Source organism: Miscanthus floridulus, chromosome 13 (assembly GCF_019320115.1).
Source record: "Miscanthus floridulus cultivar M001 chromosome 13, ASM1932011v1, whole genome shotgun sequence".
NCBI lineage: Eukaryota > Viridiplantae > Streptophyta > Magnoliopsida > Poales > Poaceae > Miscanthus > Miscanthus floridulus.
In genome coordinates this window covers 77,848,456-77,866,043 of record NC_089592.1, presented here as the reverse complement: position 1 = coordinate 77,866,043, position 17,588 = coordinate 77,848,456, and the positions used below count along the sequence as shown (strand labels likewise).

The 17,588-nt window shown below is 49.5% G+C and overlaps 2 protein-coding genes and 1 pseudogene across 2 annotated transcripts; 1 reads left to right on the top strand and 2 right to left on the bottom strand.

Moving 5' to 3' along the window:
- The first annotated feature begins 369 nt into the window (after positions 1–369).
- Positions 370–8,495, top strand: LOC136501440 (la-related protein 6B-like). Its single transcript, XM_066496975.1, has 10 exons — positions 370–797; positions 1,894–1,975; positions 2,450–2,544; positions 2,851–2,913; positions 2,982–3,061; positions 7,161–7,251; positions 7,378–7,425; positions 7,519–7,587; positions 7,702–7,842; positions 7,926–8,495. Exons 1-10 carry the CDS (start codon positions 444–446, stop codon positions 8,199–8,201), a joined length of 1,299 nt encoding a protein of 432 aa, XP_066353072.1. The 5' UTR covers positions 370–443; the 3' UTR covers positions 8,202–8,495.
- Positions 8,496–9,178: 683 nt separating this feature from the next.
- On the bottom strand, positions 9,179–11,010 carry LOC136499144 (uncharacterized). Its single transcript, XM_066494835.1, has 5 exons — positions 10,944–11,010; positions 10,381–10,571; positions 9,859–9,934; positions 9,654–9,777; positions 9,179–9,530 (listed from the first exon to the last, which is right to left on the bottom strand). Exons 1-5 carry the CDS (start codon positions 10,967–10,969, stop codon positions 9,201–9,203), a joined length of 747 nt encoding a protein of 248 aa, XP_066350932.1. The 5' UTR covers positions 10,970–11,010; the 3' UTR covers positions 9,179–9,200.
- An 821-nt stretch (positions 11,011–11,831) lies between these two features.
- LOC136502268 (putative disease resistance protein RGA3) lies at positions 11,832–15,558 on the bottom strand (annotated as a pseudogene).
- Positions 15,559–17,588: the final 2,030 nt, after the last annotated feature.

The window sequence follows — 17,588 nt, the reverse complement described above, 5'->3', positions numbered from 1 at the left end:
ACATGTTCTATAGTATTTTTGCTTAATAAAAATTGGTTTTCAACGCTACTTGATATACATGAGTTATTGAATCAACTTTCATTTAACATTTTTATTGATCATTTTAAGTTACAAGAAATTTATCTACACATTCTATCACATATATTAACACGTAAACATGGTGCTCATAATATGTTTTAGTAAATAATTTAGAGGGTAACACCGAGGGCCTTACATTTTACCTATATAGGCGAAAACCTCTGTAACAGTGCTAGCTGTTGGATCAAAACCCTACCAGCATACATGGCATGTGTTCAAGTTCTGACTCTACTCCATGGTTTAAGTTAAACCCAAGGGTTAAGAAACCGCCCTTCGGAAATTAAATAGAAACCGCCCGTGTGCCGTCTCCTCTCTTCTTCTCCCCTTCCACCCCAGGCCTCCTGGGCTTCCCCTCTCCGATCCCCATGGCGCAGGACGACAACCCGGAGTTCTCCGCCTCTGGATCCTCCACCTCCTCCGCTCTGGCAGCTCGCCTGAACGCCGCCGCGCCCGAGTTCACCCCCCGATCCGCCGCCCAGCACCACAACCACGGCAACAGCCCGCACCGCCGCGGCCCGCACCACCACCATCAGCCGCATCACCACCACCACTACCACCATCACCAGCCGCACCAGCACTACCAGCCGCGGCACCAGCACCACCAGGCCGAGGATGATGGGAGCGCCGCCGCGACGGCGGAGGATAGGGAGGGCCCCGCTGGTGCGGGGCAGGCGCAGCACCGGCTGCCCGAACCCGAGGCCCGCAAGGTCGTCAAGCAGGTACCTTTCCTTTGCCCGCGATTGATTACTCCGCTACCTGCCGTGTTGCTATATTTCTCCATGCTGATTCCGAGCAATGGTTGGTGTGAATCTGGAGTGTCGCGCGAACCTAGATCCTTCTGTCGGTAAACTAATCGTATGGAGGAGTAGACTGATGTGTTCCTGTATATTGCTTCGTTGCAGCTCTATTACTTCATTTCAATCTACGATGTTCAGGGAAATTTTTTATTTTTAGTTTCAGATGTATTCTGTACTTAGATCACTACCGGATGTGTTGCATCCATGATCCATCAGTTTTGATGTATCTCTTAGAAGCATCTTATATTCGTGTTGGATTTCTTAGTTCCTGCTAGTAAGTTAAGATCATCAATTGTACTGTGGCATGGTGTTCATTACTGATGAGCGATCTCTGAACATTGGAGGGAGAAAAATGGAACGCAATATGTCAAAATCTATTTTTGGAAAACTCAAACTTAGGAAATATTTTATTGGCTGAGTTACTTAGCCTATGATAGCCTGCATGGTTCGTACTAAATGCAAATACATGCTATGGCGGGAAGGGAACAGGCCTGCATTCACATTTAAGTGTATTATTAGGGTTGAGTGACAGGAGGGGGAGGCAAGGCTGGAAATTATAAAGCAGGTATAAGCGTGCATACCAATGTTTGGCAAACACGTGGGCTTGAGTTGGATTCATCAGTCGCCACTAGGGTAGCGTATATGACAAATTACAAATTTGTCGTCTTTAGAAATTAATTTAGATTGCAACTGGTGCACACATGGTAAGCGGAAGTGTCGGTTTACTCGGTTTTTCGTTTTAGGACAATATACTCAAGAAAATGGAAAGTTTAATCTCCGCAATTATTAGTTTCCCGTGTTGCATCATTTGAAGCGTCGCTTATTTATTATTCTATTTATTTTTTCTTGATTTTCTTTTTTTTTCCTTCCCTCAAATTACTGGAAACATGTACGCTGTACCAACTTCACTTTTTTCAGCTTTTACTGTTTCCCTTATAGTTTCTCATTCATTGGATGCTTGATTTCCATATGTATTACTACCTTCTCATTGCATTAAATGTATTTGACAACGTCACAGGTTGAATTTTACTTCAGCGATATCAATTTGGCTACAACTGAACATCTGATGAAGTTCATCACTAAGGATCCAGATGGATTTGGTGAGTTTAATGGTTAATTTCAAATAAACTACCTGATCACCCTGTCTACTACTATATGTATCTTTTATTAGATGGTTGGTAGTTGAGATCATTTGGATTTTGATGCAATAGAAAAATGTCTATATAATGTAACTAAACAAAGAAGCTATTTTTTATGCTATGCTTCTGGTATAGGTTCCTGCCATCTCACCTTTGTTCTTTTAAACGATTGTTTTCATGTGTTACTACAATTTATGATCCTGGGGAAATTTTCTGGTATAGCTATCAATATATTTTTAGAAATGGGAAAATGTTATGCTGAAGTGTTTCTAGCATGCTTGCCTTATTTGCTGTATATTATTGTGAATTCCACACCCTTCATGAAAGTTAAGATGTATGGCTCACCTTGACATATTACATATTGATGTGATGTTCTGTTTTGACTTATATTTTTTATTATGGTTAGTAGTATTGACATGTCATTGTGTTTTACAGTGCCAATATCTGTAGTTGCATCTTTTAGGAAGATCCGGGAGATAGTTTATGACAGATCCTTGTTGGTTGCTGCATTGCGCACGTCATCTGAGCTGGTAAACATCTTAATCTAATATTGTGCTACTGTTGTTGTTCTTGACAAATACCATCTCATGTTGTTCTTTATGCTTGTTTGCATATTTATATTTTACTATATGTATTTGCATACTCAAGTAATAAGGTTCCATTGGTAAGAGCTAGGATCCTGGCTGTCTCAAAGCCTTAGTGTAGTTTTAAAGCATTATGTAATCTTATACCATCCTATGGCAATCTTGTCATGTCCTATTGTCCCTACACTCAAAACATAAGGGATGCTTTGATGTTTTTATGTTCACTAAAATACATATTTGCATCATTTATAGGTTGTTTCAGAGGATGGGAAACATGTTAAACGCGTACAGCCCTTCAATGCCGAAGAAGTTCAGGTTAGCATCGAATCAGTAGAACAAACTGTTCGCTGTTTACGGGCTGCTGAAATTTGTCCTCTGTGCAGTCTCGCATTGTTGTTGCTGAAAATTTACCTGAGGATCAAAAGCATCAGACTCTGATGAAGATTTTCTCAGCTGTTGGGAGGTACGCTATGATAGGATAAGTCTCTGTTGGCAGTCTTTGTGGGGCTGGCTGCAGCTGGTCTTTGTGGGGCTGGCTGCAGCAGCATCTTGACTGAGAGGACAACATCCTTGCAGCTGGTCTTTAGCTAGGACAGCATCTTAGGACAGCATCTTAGAGGACAGCATATTAGGACAGCATATTAGCATCTTAGACTAGCATCTTGGCATATGCTTGGCTGGCTAGCAGTCTATAAATATGTATCCCCAACCCCTCAGGTGGGTATGGCATTTGGAAATAAACCAGAAAATTGTCCCAACTCCTAGTGTCATCCTCTCTCGATGAGAGTAAGAATTCTGCTACTACCAAGAGTAAGAATTCAGCGACTAACAACTGGTATCAGAGCCGTACTATCCTGTAGCCTGAGCATCTCGTGCTCATCTCCTTTCCCAGCCGCACACAGCCCCAACTGGGAGCAGCAGCAGCTCCGGCCACTCCTGCGCACTCCTCTCCCTCTGCGTAGACGAGCAGCAGCTCATCTGAAGCAGCCCTCTCCCCACACAGCAGCCCCCCGGTAGCACGTCATGTCCGCAGGGCAGTCTCAGCGCTCGGTCGCCTCGAGCACGCGGCGTCGGCAGGAGGCCGAACTTGCCGCGGCAGAGGAACGCGAGCGAGCGGCGGCAGAGACCGCTGTGGCGGCGGCAAGGGCGTCGAGGCTGGCAGCGGCGGAGGTGGCAGCAACCAGGGCGGAGGCGGAAGAGGTCGAGGCCCTGCGCGGCAGCATCAGCAGCTCCGTTTCTGCTGACGACAGCGCCGACGTGGACCTCGAGTTGCTGGGGAGGGAGACAGGACGAGCGCCCTGAAGCGGCTCAGTGCCACGGAGATGGTGCGAGGCCTGCCGTGCCTCGACCATGTGGAGCAGCTCTACGACGTCTGCGTGTTGACGAAGCAGAGGTGACTCCCCTTTCCCCAGCGGGCGAGCTTTCGAGCCAAGGAGAGGCTCGAGCTTGTGCACGGGGACTTGTGTGGTCCGGTGACACCGGCCACACCGGGAGGACGACTCTACTTCCTGCTGCTCGTCGACGACCTCTCCCGCTACATGTGGGTGATGGTCCTCGGCAGCAAGGGAGAGGCTGCGGACGCCATCAGGCGCTCGCAGGCTGCTGCGGAGGCGGAGTGCGGCCGCAAGCTGCGCGTGCTGCGCACCGACAACGGCGGCGAATTCACGGCGGCTGAATTCACGTCGTACTGCGCTGATGAGGGCATTCAGCGCCACTACGCCGCGCTGTACAGCCCGCAGCAGAACGGCGTCGTCGAGCGGCGCAACCGGACGATTGTGGGGATGGCTCGGGCCCTTCTCAAGCAGAGGGGGATGCCGGCTGTCTTCTGGGGAGAGGCGGTGGTGGCGGCCGTCTACATCCTCAACCGATCGTCTACCAAGGCGCTCGATGGCAGGACGCCATACGAGGCTTGGCATGGGCGCAAGCCGGCGGTCTCCCACTTGCGGGTCTTCGGCTGCCTCGCGTTTGCCAAGGAGCTTGGCCACATCAGCAAGCTCGACGACAGGAGCACTCCGGGAGTGTTCATCGGCTACGCGGAGGGCTCGAAGGCCTACCGCATCCTTGACCCGAAGACACAGCGTGTGCGCACGGCGCGCAACGTTGTGTTCGACGAAGGGCGAGGATGGGCGTGGGACAAGGCGGTGGACGACGGCTCGACTCCGACGTACGACGACTTCACTGTCGAGTACGTCCACTTCGAGGGAACTGGGGGAGTAGGCAGCTCTTCTTCGACGAGCGCGTCTACCCCAGTCCCCGAGCCTCCACCGACCCCGACGCCTGCTACTCCGATAGCACCACACTCTCCAGCCAGGACCTCGGCTGCGATGAGTCCTTCGCCGGCTCCACCACAGCCGGCACCGCCACGCACCTCTCCGGGCACGTCTACTCCAACACCAGCTCGTGTCGAGCACAGCCCGGTTGAGTTCGCTACTCCGCTCTCTTACGACGAGGAGCGCATCGACGCGTACCACGGCGGCGAGCCGTTGCGGTACCGTACGATGGAGAACCTTCTCGGCGACCAGCCGGTGCCGGGACCGGTGCCTCACGACCTGGAGGCGCAGTTGCACCTTGCGTGTGACGACGGCGAGCCTCGATCGTTTGCAGAGGCCGAGAGACACGCGGCATGGCGCGTCGCGATGCAGTTGGAGATGGATGCGGTCGAGAAGAACCGCACCTGGGAGCTTACTGACCTTCCTCGTGGTCACCGCGCAATCACCCTTAAGTGGGTGTACAAGCTGAAGAGGGATGAAGCTGGCGCCATCGTCAAGCACAAGGCTCGCTTGGTGGCACGAGGTTTCGTGCAGCAGGAGGGGGTCGACTTCGACGACGCTTTTGCTCTTGTGGCACGGATGGAGTCTGTGCGACTCCTCCTTGCGCTAGCTGCCTAGGAGGGTTGGCATGTTCATCACATGGACGTCAAGTCGATGTTCCTTAACGGCGACTTGAAGGAGGAGGTCTACGTGCACCAGCCGCCGGGATTTGCGATCCCCGGCAAGGAGGGCAAGGTGCTCCGCCTGCGCAAGGCCCTCTATGGCTTGCGGCAGGCACCGAGGGCGTGGAATGCCAAGTTGGATTCCACGCTAAAGGGGATGGGCTTCGAGCAAAGCCCGCACGAGGCGGCCATCTACCGACGGGGCAGTGGAGGAAATGCTCTGCTGGTGGGTGTCTACGTCGACGACTTGGTGATCACCGGCACCAAGGATGCGGAGGTGGCGGCATTCAAGGAAGAGATGAAAGCTACCTTCCAGATGAGTGATCTGGGGCCTCTCTCTTTCTACCTGGGAATCGAGGTGCACCAGGATGACTCCGGGATCACGCTTCGACAGACCGCCTACGCCAAGCGCGTCGTTGAGCTAGCTGGGCTCACCGACTGCAACCCAGCTCTCACTCCGATGGAGGAGAGGCTGAAGCTGAGCCGCGATAGCACGACGGAGGAGGTGAACGCTACGCAGAACCGGCGTCTTGTGGGGAGCCTTCGCTACCTCGCCCACACACGGCCGGACTTGGCATTCTCCGTCGGCTACGTTAGTCGGTTCATGCAGCGACCGACGACGGAGCACCAGCAGGCTGTGAAGAGGATCATCCGCTACGTTGCGGGGACTCTCGATCACGGCCTCTACTACCCTAGGTGCTCTAGGGTGGCACACTTCGTCGGGTACAGCGAAAACGACCACGCCGGCGACATCGACACCAGCAAGAGCACGAGCGGGATTCTCTTCTTCCTCGGCAAGTGCCTCGTTAGTTGGGAGTCGGTCAAGCAGCAGGTGGTGGCCCTGTCCAGCTGCGAGGCCGAGTACATAGCGGCCTCCACCGCTTCGACTCAGGCGCTCTGGCTCGCTCGACTACTCGGTGATCTCCTCGGCAGAGACACTAGAGCGGTGGAGCTCAGGGTGGATAGCAAGTCCGCTCTGGCCCTGGCAAAGAACCCCGTGTTCCATGAACGCAGCAAGCACATCCGGGTGAGGTACCACTTCATCCGAGGCTGTTTGGAGGAAGGGAGCATCAAGGCGAGCTACATCAACACCAAGGACCAGCTTGCGGACCTGCTCACCAAGCCCCTTGGGAGGATCAAGTTCCTTGAGCTCTGCTCCAGGATCGGGATGGTTCAACTTTCCCACAAGACGACGCACAAGACTTAGGGGGAGAATGATAGGATAAATCTCTGTTGGCAGTCTTTGTGGGGCTGGCTGCAGCTGGTCTTTGTGGGGCTGGCTGCAGCAGCATCTTGACTGAGAGGACAACATCCTTGCAGCTGGTCTTTAGCTAGGACAACATCTTAGAGGACAGCATATTAGCATCTTAGACTAGCATCTTGGCATATGCTTGGCTGGCTAGCAGCCTATAAATATGTATCCCCAACCTCTTAGGTGGGTATGGCATTTGGAAATAAACCAGAAAATTGCCCCAACTCCTAGTGTCATCCTCTCTCGATGAGAGTAAGAATTCTGCTACTATCAAAAGTAAGAATTCAGCGACTAACACGCTATATGCATGTCTGTTAGCACAAACAGTTGCCAGATGCAATAGTAATCCCAGGATTCATGATGTTATCTGCATTGCAGTGTGAAATCTATACGTACCTGCTATCCACAAGATGTTGCTGCAGCTGCTGCTAACAAAACATCAAGGATTGAGATGATTTTTGCTAATAAGGTCTGTACCATGATATTATCTACCGTGTGAATGCTAAAAGTTGATCATCAAGCCCATAGCTTTGTGATATATATAACAATAATCAGTTGTACTGTTTTTTATATTTTCGTTTTGCTGTATTTGTAGCTTCATGCTTTTGTGGAGTATTCAACTGTTGAAGATGCTGAAAAAGCAGTATGTCAGCTTGACTTTTCTATCCAGTTGTGCTTTCCCACTTATCCTTCATCACTAATAGAAGGAACACCCTATGACCTGTGTTGTGTATAGGTTGCTGAATTCGGTGGAGGGGGAAACTGGAGAGATGGGATTAGAGTTCGTTCACTGCTTGGTTGCCTGGTAATTTTTTGTTGTCCGTTCTGCGTTCTTTACTAAGTTGGGTATGGTAATGGGATGCTAGTACAAACTGTGAAGAAAACAATTACACAATCTTGTTATTTTCATTCTTTGTAGAAACATGGATTGGGCCAAGGAAGAAAAGGTGGAGACGAGGAGTATGCTGCAGATGAAGATGGCCCTGACACAACTGACCATCAACAAGACTATGGAGCAGATGTTGCTGCCCAGAACTCAGAAGCACATTTTGATCATCAGGTATTGCGTGGTCTTCTGGTTTCTTGTTGCTATTACTGGTTTAATCCTATCAACGATGGATATTCTGACGATGAATTGCATAGGCTGAAGATGGCACCCATGACAAGGGTGGAATGAGGCAGCAGGGGAGAGGGAGAGGACGTGGAGGCAGAGGCAGAGGCCGTGGCCAGTATTATGGCCACAGCAGCCGAGATGCCCACCATCCGGTTGGCACTCCCCCATCGGAGCACCCAGTTGTTCCAAAACCGCCCCCAGGTCCCCGCATGCCTGATGGCACAAGAGGGTTTACCATGGGCCGAGGGAAGCCGCTCAACACTACCACTGATGCTGCAGCTAACCCTACCACTGACGTTGCTTAGCTGCAGCGTCTATGCCGGCGTTGGCCTTTAGCCCTGCTCATCAGTCTTTTGGAAACCGATTGCAGTGGTCATTTGCTCAGGTTCTAAACCGATTACTGTGGCGTGTTGGTTCATTTTGATGTGAGATCTAAAAAGAAGTAAAAAGAGAGATGGCTGGTAATATGGTACATGCGTGTATACTGACACAGGAAGTTTAAACATGTGAACATGTACTGTGATATGTAGCTCTTAAATTAGAAAGAAAAACATACTTTTGGCCAAAAAAAGAGATGAGGTTTTATCATCTCATTGTCTCTAAAGCTCCAAAAATCTTCGAAGAGAGGAGGTTTTATCATCTCATTGTCTCTAAAGCTCCAAAAATCTTCGAAGCGTGTTTTAAGTTGCAAGCCACAATTCCCCAAGAAGCGACCGGCCACTAGCCAGCGACGTTTCGGTTTTTGGCAAGACAGTGCCTATGGAAGGAATGCCAAAATTCAGAAACAGTGTGCAAAGACAGCAGCAACTGAACGATTTGACATATAGGTTCGTCCAATTCTGTTTGTACAAGGTTCAGCAAACGCATGGGCACCATATTACAGAACTGTGCACATGGCTTCAGAAAACTGAACTGCAAGCAAAACACACGATGAGCGTGTCTATTACACGGTTACACCCATGATTTCCCATCTGCTTTAGGTATGCCCCTCATCAGTGGTGCCCTGCCTGCACGGCCACCCGTGCTGGAAGGAGGCTCACCGCCGGCGCCACTCCCAGCTACGTTCGTCCCTCTCGGCGGCAGCTCATTCCTCCTGTCCTGTAACAGCAGCTCCGACATCGTCACGCCCCTTGTCGCAGCCGGCGGACATGACTGCCTCGTCGCTTTGCCATTCTTCTTCTTGACATCTACGCCGGACCCAGGACCTTTGCTCTGAGCACTCACCACCGGTGGAGCACCTTTGCTCTGAGCACTCACCGCCGGCGGTGGAGCTTGGCGCCGGAATATCGATCGGGCAGTTGTGATCAGATTCTTCGGTGCCTTGAAAGGGAGTTCTTGGTCTGCCACTCCCTTGACCGTGCTTGTGTTTGTGCCGCTGGCTTGGCTTGCATAGCACCTCTCCGAGTGTTTCTTCGGTGCACCAGCACCACTGGTTCGGGTACCTGGAACAGCTGCAGCTGCTGCCTTCTGCTTCCCATTCGTCGGGACCTTGTGGCTTGGTCTCTGTTCTGCAGTGCGCGGTTGCTTCTTCTCTTTGGAGACAGCCGGAGCGCCTTTGACGCAGGTTGTTTTTGATGAAGAGCTAGCCGTATGAGAAGCTGGTCGTGCCGATGTTGTGGCTCCATCCGGCTTGCCTGAGAGTTGTCATAGATAAAGATATCAACTGGATGGTATTCAACAGGTTGTTAAAAGAAATCTTCAAATACTGTTTTGGAAATGAGTAGCAGATATAGCATTTGCATTAGCATTCAGTATACCCTTGAAGCTGACGGTTTAACTGGATGAGGAGGGATCGGTAGCTCCTTTTGGAGTACTATTCGAGAGGAGTTGGCTTCAGTATCAAGGGAAGGAAACAGTGGTGCAGCCGGAGGTGTCATCAGCCTGAAACGAACGAACTGTTCTCCTGAGAAATGATTCCAGTCATGCAAGAATAATCTAGACTCGAGTTCAATCCTACACTACCAGTCATAATCATGCTTCTCGTCCACTGGTATAAGGAAATCTCTCTTTCCTGAGGGAACTCTGCACACATGACCACCTAGTAAAGTAATATGTGTCACCAGGTGAGTGGATACACTTTAGGAGTAGTTGCACAAGATTTTAATAATTAACAAAAAAAAAACTATTTAAACCTCAACCCTTTCACCCTCCATTTTCCAATACAGAACTTCATATTTGTTCTCCTAAATAAAACGAACTCCAAATCCGTGAGCTTTCAGGAAAAAGGGTGTACCCAGTGCAGAGAGCTCCCGCTCTGTGCGGGGTTTGGGGAAGCGTGTCAGTGGCAAGCTTTACCCTCGCCTGTGCAATGCGAGGAGACCGCGACTTGAACCCGGGACCTTCTGGTCACAGGCGGTAAGACTCCACCGCTTGCACCAGGCCCGAAATTTTCCCCAAAATCATGCCGACTCAGTTAGAAAATTTTTCATGAACATTCCTCCGAATAGGCATAAAAGAAAGGATCACAATAGCCAAACCTCTTACCTTGGATAGCATCAAACTCGACTGAGTACATTGGTTCCAGGAGGTTCACATCCCTATACTTCTCGCGCTTGTACAGCTCCCTGAAGAAAACAACGCTCTCATCTTTGTCTTCGGCCTGAACCACAGATGGAACCTTAGTCTTGCCCATCCTAGCAATTCTCCTCATGCGCTCCATACTGAACCTACGCTTGCTACAACAAACGAGAGGATCAAAGGTTTGGAGACTGGCAAAGGCTACATGAATACTACTCAAAAGATGCCAAATTTGCCGGCAATTCCAAGGCTTGCTGGCATTAACTGAAGAAAGGCTATATAAATATAGTAAATTATCGGTGAAAACGGATGGATCGATGCAAACGAAGCTGAAAATGATTGACCAATTCAATGGGTTAACAAGCATTGTGTTGCTTTCTCGTTGCCCTATGGCAGCATAATGTCTTTTCTTTTAGTCTCTTCTGCTTGTCTAGCCTTGGTGGCCCTATCTAGGCCCTTTTGTTTTTTCATAATATATTACTTTTTTAAAACAACATTACACATGCAATTAGGAGTTAAGTATAACCTACTCTTCCCATCTTCTGTCACATTCCATCAAATACAGAGTGTTAAAGACAAAATTCCCAATAACTATTTTCTGAACTCCCTTCCCAAGTGTCACATTGTCAGTAGCTTCCAAAGAATTCAGTTCCAGGGCATCTGGATGGATCCAACCTACAGATACCAAATATAAAAAAAATATAATCAGGGAGTAGCAATCAGTCTTGAGGGCAACAATACAGGCAGTAATGCAGAAGTAGTTCATATCTTGCAGTACTTACATGGATGATCATAGAGGCTGTCATGCTGTATGTATAATGCTCATCTTCTGGTGCCGTGCTTAAGCAACTAGTAGCTGGCAGACTATATGCTTTCACTGATGATCAGAACGTGCTCCTCTCCCAGCTATGTAGTGTCATGTCATCATTCCGAAGTGCGTTGCATACCTGATACCTCTTCCTCTTGACAAACAGAGCAATGACACGGCTATGACAATGTATTTTTGTATACTAAAGAGCAGGCATTTCCTTCTCCCAGTTACATTAATCTCTTGACTCTTGAGAGATTTTTCCTCCGCAGTCTTCTACTTTCTCTGGCACTTGTTATATGCACAACCAATCAACTATCCAACATTGCTGCACAAGGACATACAAACGATAAGCTCTATCTCCTCGAATGGATTTGCGTGGTTAACAGTTGAACAACAGAGTGAGGGGATAAAAGTAGCCCATAATGGAAATCTACCTTTGCACTGTGTTTATGTTTATCAGCAAGTCAAAATCCATTTTCGGCAGCCCATAACGGAATGATAACAATTTGCTCATTTTGATTTTCCTGATAAAAAGACAGAGCCTTGCAATGAAAATAAAGCTTAAGGAGCAATCCTACAAAAGAACCTTGTAGTGGGGGCAATGTGGCGACCAACTCTCATCAAACCAACTTTAATTTGACTCTGACATACTGATACAATAAAGGATAAGAGAGTGAATATGCATTTAGATACACACAAATTGAGTTCTACTGTACTGTATATATATACATATATATATATAAAGGATGAAAGGATGATTAATTACAGGATAATGGAATTGTGGTGATGCAGGAGCACACACACCTCAGTCAAGTGTCAGCAGAAGGGGATGAGCTTCTTCACAAACTTCTTTATGTTGGACTCGACTTCTGGAATGTCTTTACTTGAAATAGAAGAAATCAAGTCAAAGTACTCCCCACCTTGTCTGCAACGTCTCTGCAGGTCAGGGAAGGCTTTTATCTCCAGGAATTTGAGGGCTGGGAGCCGCTGGAGGAGACCCTGTGGAAATTTCTCTATCCCTGGACACTCTTCAATACTCAACCTCTCAAGGGAAGTAAGACCAACCATCCCATCAGGTAGTGCTTTCATCTCACCACAGTCCTCAATGGAGAAATGCCTGAGCTTGGCCAGATTTCCAAGGTTTGAAGGCAGAGCTACCAAACTGTTGCAGCAGCGGAACCCCATTTCCTCTAGGGATGTGGGCAACTTGGGAATCTCAAGCAAGCTCTCACAATGCTGTATCGATAACCATTCCAGCTGGGGTAGCCGAAGGATTTCTTCAGATGATGAGCCCTTCCCCTCCAAGTTCTTACAGTACCAAATATTCAGAGATCGAAGGCAAGGCAAGCATCGGAGCTCCTCCACTGGCCAGTGAACAATACTGGGGCACGATCCAATCTCCAATTTTTCCACAAAGGCCAAACAGTCTCGAAACCCAAGTTGAGATTTGGACAGGTTAAATATTGATACGAAACCATCCTCACCCAGGATTTTCAAACTCCGCATGGTGTCTAGAGGTCTTTGGTTTTGGCTTTGAAGGTCCTCTGGAGGCATCACCACCTCAGCCAGCAATCCAATGCCCAAGTGGACAAGAGATGGCCAAGAGCCCAAGGGCATGCTCACAGGAACAAGACCACGTGCAGAGTCACCTCGACAAGATAGAAGTGTGAGAACTGGGCTCTCGGGAAAACCTACAAGCTTATAGCAATGGTAGATTTTTAGCTCTTCAAGCATGGGAAACATCACTGAGTTACTAGGCTCTCCTGCACTGTTCTCTGTCCATCTCTCCAACTAAGGAAAATATTGTAACCGCATCCTCCTCAACTTTGGGAAAATTTGCTGAGAGGTGTTGCATCCTGCCTCTGCCACATCGATGTTCTTACATAATGTTGTCAGGCTGATCATTTCGGATAAATTCAAAACTTCAAGATAAGATGACAGCCATACTATCGGTAAATCCTTGCATCTTGGGCACTCAGTGATAACGAGTTCTCTAAGGCACCGGAACATTTTAGGGTCTCTCATCCATTGCGACATAGCCAAGCCACCATACCCATGTAGCTTCAAAACTTTGAGTTCACCATGAGGAACAAGAGATTCCAGTACTTCTTCGTCTTTATTAAATTCCTCATTATCTAATGGATCATAATCTCGGTCACGGCCCCAATACAACAACAATTCACTTAGGTTCTGCTTCTCATGGAAATTGACTTTTGACCCACTCTTTACTTTGTTTAAATTGAACAGTTCCAACCTGTTGCCAAGATGTTGCAGGTCTTTGAGCTCCTCAATTCCTAAGTCATCTCCAGTGTCCACAATAAATGTTGTCAGTGTGCGAAGGTTCTGCAGTAGACCAAGTTTTGGTGGCATCCGTTCCAAACTATCACATTCCAAAAGATGAATATAGCTGATCTTCCTCATAGTTGTCATACCATCTGGTAGATACCGTAGCCTGGAGCATCCATTGAGCCACAATGACTGTAAGTTGTACAGCATACATAGTGAATTTGGCAAGCTAACAATCTTTGACCCAGAAAGATCAAGATACCTCAAGTGTGCCGTACTTATAAGCTGGCCATGGATAACAGAAAGACCTTCACAACATAACGATCTTACTGACTTCAGTTTTAACTCAAGGATGATTGTGAGCTGATTGAGTTAACAAAGTATGGAGAGACTGATCTGCCTTTTAGTAATCCATTGATTTCATTCAACTCATGCCGTGATACTTGCATGTGATATATATCTTTTATTCGATGCTTTTCCTTGAATCAACTCTTCTGCAGATGCACATTCATCTGAAACATCTTTTGCCATGTCATGCATTAAATCATGCATTTTACATATAATTGTCTCATGAAGTGTGTTACAAAATATCTTCGCTTTCATATCTTGAAGAAAGGACCTCCAAACCAACTCACTGAAAACAAATTCGCTTTTCTGTGCCAAATCCATCGTTCCCCCTTCACGAATATAACCATTTGCCATCCATAGTTGGATCAACTTATCCTTCTCCATTTCATAGTCCTTTGGAAAAACTGCACAGAATGCAAAACATTGCTTCATTTCCTTTGGCAAGTGTCTGTAGCTCAGTTTTAGGATGGACAATACTTCAACTGTGCCTCTACTGGTATCACTATTATAGCTTTCTGCAATGGCCTCCCAATCCTGGACTTCTTGTTTTGAACTCATCAAGCCACCCATTGTATTCAGAGCAAGAGGCAGTCCCTTGCACATGTGGACGATGCGTCTGCCAATATTGACCAATTCTGGTTGCTCTTGTACTCCTTTACTAAATGCTTTCTTTGAGAATAATCCCATGAATCATCTTCAGTCAAGCATGGTAGCCCCTGTGTTGGAAGGGTGCCCATTATAGCAGCCACTTGTTGATTTCGACTAGTGACAACAATCATGCTTCCTGATCCTCCAATAGATGTGCACAGTAGTGGCTTAAGTTCATCCTCCCACTTGTCCTGCTCTTCATTCCACACATTGTCAAGGATGAGTAGGAACCTTTTCCGGCCAATGGCTTCTTGAAGTCGTGCTCTCCAGAAATTGCTGTCGTCAGGCAGATCACATCTTTCACCTGTAGCCAATTCGATGATGGATCTCACAACAGAGATGCTTCAAAGTTTTCAATCACACAATGCCATATCTTCAAGCCAAAGTGCTTATCAATCCTATGGTCTTTGTACACCATCTTTGCTAACGTGGTCTTGTCCACACCCCCCTATCCCTATAATGGGCAGGCGGGCAGCACCTGCACATTCTTCTGACCTTGATGTTGCTGATCAAGCAACAGCTTTACTACCACCTCCTTGTCATCATCTCTACCAAAGATTTCAGCAGAGCCATCCAGTACTACCTGTGTTTGCTGACATAGAGCGTGTTGCGCCACCAGGCGCTCCACCAGACCTAAAGTGTGCATCTCCAGGACAAGATCATCCAATTTCTTAAGAACCTTGCTCAGGTTCCTACTCACAGTGAGACGGAACAGAAGAGGGCTGTGAAGGGTCAAGTAACTTGATACCTTGCGTGCCATGGGCTCACCCTCATTGGCCTCACGGCGCAGAGCCTCATATTGTAAGTCGTCAAGGACGTCGTCTGCCTGATAGGCGATGCCCTTAAGTTCCTTCATCCACCTCCTGACAACGGGGCTGGTCTCGCCCTTCACCTCAGGCGTCAGGCAGCATGCACTGAACCGCCAGCAGCAACCGCTCCAGCTTGCCGCGGTCGGTGTCGATGCCCCACATGCGGGTGACGCTCTGAACGAGCTCGTCGGTGGCCTTGCCGGTCACCCTGGTCACCACAGGGAGAAGCAGCAAGTCAGCCATGCTAGTTACTTTTTGCTCTCAATCTTGTTTGCAGTAATGCAGTGCGTATCAGCGTATGGGTGGTGAAGGACCAGGATTCATGCATGTAGAAATAGCTGGGAAAGAACAAAGCAGGGCGGTATTATCATGGAATGCAAGTGCAGGCTATGGCGATTAATTTAGCGAGAAATAGTAAAGAATATGAAAGCGATGCGCAATACACCACACATGTCTGTAAACAATTTTCAAGGATGCTGGTTAGGGATGATTACAGTAGGATTAATCCACCATGCGGGACAAGAAAAGCCCAACAGAGGAGATCGGCACATTAAAAATCTTCTCAGCGCTCGGTGGAGCAGCAGCCGTCCGTGCCATGAGATTGGAGCCGGTGGAGCGGCCAGATCTTGTCCCTGATGATGGCAGCGGCGTGCCAGGAGCATGACAGCCGCTGTGGCAGGCGGCAGCAGTAGAAAAATGGCTACACATTGCTGGAACGATGGAACTTGGCGCGTGTTTGGGTCATATTTACAAGCACCCAACGTGCGTAGCCTGGCATAGCAAGGTAGGCAGAGAAGAAGTGCCCGACCTGAGGAGGGCAGCAAGCGCATCCGGGAGCGCCTCTGCGGGCGTCGGAAACCAGCAGGGGCGCGCACGGCGACGGCGTGGCCTGCCCAATGCATGGGCCAAGCAAGCTAGCATCAGTTGACGAACGGACGCGCGAGCGCGATACGACCCATTCACCGTGTAAAGTGGACGAGGGGCGATCGCATTGCGGAGGCGACGCCCACCTGGACGTTTAGGCGGCATGCCGATTGCCGGTGGCGGATGAGCGAGCTCGCGGTGGTAGATGGTGGCTGGCGGCGGCACTGCGGTAGAGGGGACTTTTATATTTTTACCATTACTAAGATTGACGCTTATCTGATTATCACTCTTAGTTTAGTACTTACAACTTTACCACACGAGAGAAGTTTGAGTTCTTAATTTACCACATTTGCGCATGTGGCACGCCACGCCAGCCCGACACGTTGGCGCCCAGTCACTATAGGCATGCGAAATGTCCTTGCTGCCCCTTACATGCTCCTCTCTCTCCATCTCCGACAACCGGGTCCTGCAGCTCCCTCTCACTGCTAGGTGGGTCCCACTCGTCAGCTTTGTCTTCCACCTCCGGCAACTGGATGGGAGCACACGAAGAAGCTCCGCGGGCGTTGGCCACGAGCGAGCACGGTGGCACTGGGCAGCCAACCGCGGCAAGCCGGCACGCACGCGCCTCTCCCAGATGGGCACCGTCCACGGTGAAGGAACATGAAGCAGCGGAGGTGGACGACCTCGCCCGCGGCCATGGCCAGCCGCGCTGCCGGGGCTGAGCTCGCCCGCGGCCGTGCCGCTAGCGCCGACCTCACCCACGGCCAGGGGCACCAGCGCCGCCGCCGCCAGCCGCGTGGGGGACGGTCAGACGGAGCTCGGAGCAGCACGACGTGAGGAAGCCGAGGAGGAGGAGCGCGAGCTGTAGCTCTACCGCAGCCTCACCGGCGCGGCGTGAGGAGCTCCGCCGCGGGCGCGAGCAGCTCCCCCGCGGCCTCGTCGACACACGTGCGAGCAGCAGCTCCGCCGTGGCCTTGCGGGCACGCATACGAGCAACTCCGCCGCGGCCTCGTGAGCACGTGGAGAGGGAGACCGAGGTGGTGGCTCACCCGCTAGGGAGCTCGCATGGGGAGCAGCTGCTCCGACAAGGACCCAGTTGCCGGAGGTGGAAGACAAAGCTGACGAGTGGGGCCCACCTGGCAGTGAGAGGGAGCTGCAGGACCCGGTTGTCAGAGATGGAGAGAGAGGAACAGGTCAGGAGCAGCAAGGACATTTCACGTGCCTATGCTGACTGGGCGCCAACGTGTCGGGCTGGTGTGGCGTGCCACATGCGCAAATGTGGTAAATTAAGAACTCAAATTTCTCTCATGTGGTAAAGTTGTAAGTGCCAAACTAAGAGTGATAATTGAATGAGCGTCAATCTTAATAATGATAAAAATGTAAAAGCCCCGCGGCAGGGCAGCTCACAA

What these genes read in the sequence shown, in the direction of transcription:
- LOC136501440 (XM_066496975.1), top strand. Translation starts at nt 444, where the DNA reads ATGGCGCAGGACGACAACCCGGAGTTCTCCGCCTCTGGATCCTCCACC. An exon ending in CCCGCAAGGTCGTCAAGCAG is followed by an intron (nt 798 to 1,893) that starts GTACCTTTCCTT and finishes ACAACGTCACAG; the next exon opens with GTTGAATTTTACTTCAGCGA. An exon ending in ATTTTCTCAGCTGTTGGGAG is followed by an intron (nt 3,062 to 7,160) that starts GTACGCTATGAT and finishes TCTGCATTGCAG; the next exon opens with TGTGAAATCTATACGTACCT.
- LOC136499144 (XM_066494835.1), bottom strand. Translation starts at nt 10,969, where the DNA reads ATGGAATGTGACAGAAGATGGGAAGA. An exon ending in TGTGACAGAAGATGGGAAGA is followed by an intron (nt 10,572 to 10,943) that starts GTAGGTTATACT and finishes CGTTTGTTGTAG; the next exon opens with CAAGCGTAGGTTCAGTATGG. An exon ending in TTAAACCGTCAGCTTCAAGG is followed by an intron (nt 9,531 to 9,653) that starts GTATACTGAATG and finishes GACAACTCTCAG; the next exon opens with GCAAGCCGGATGGAGCCACA.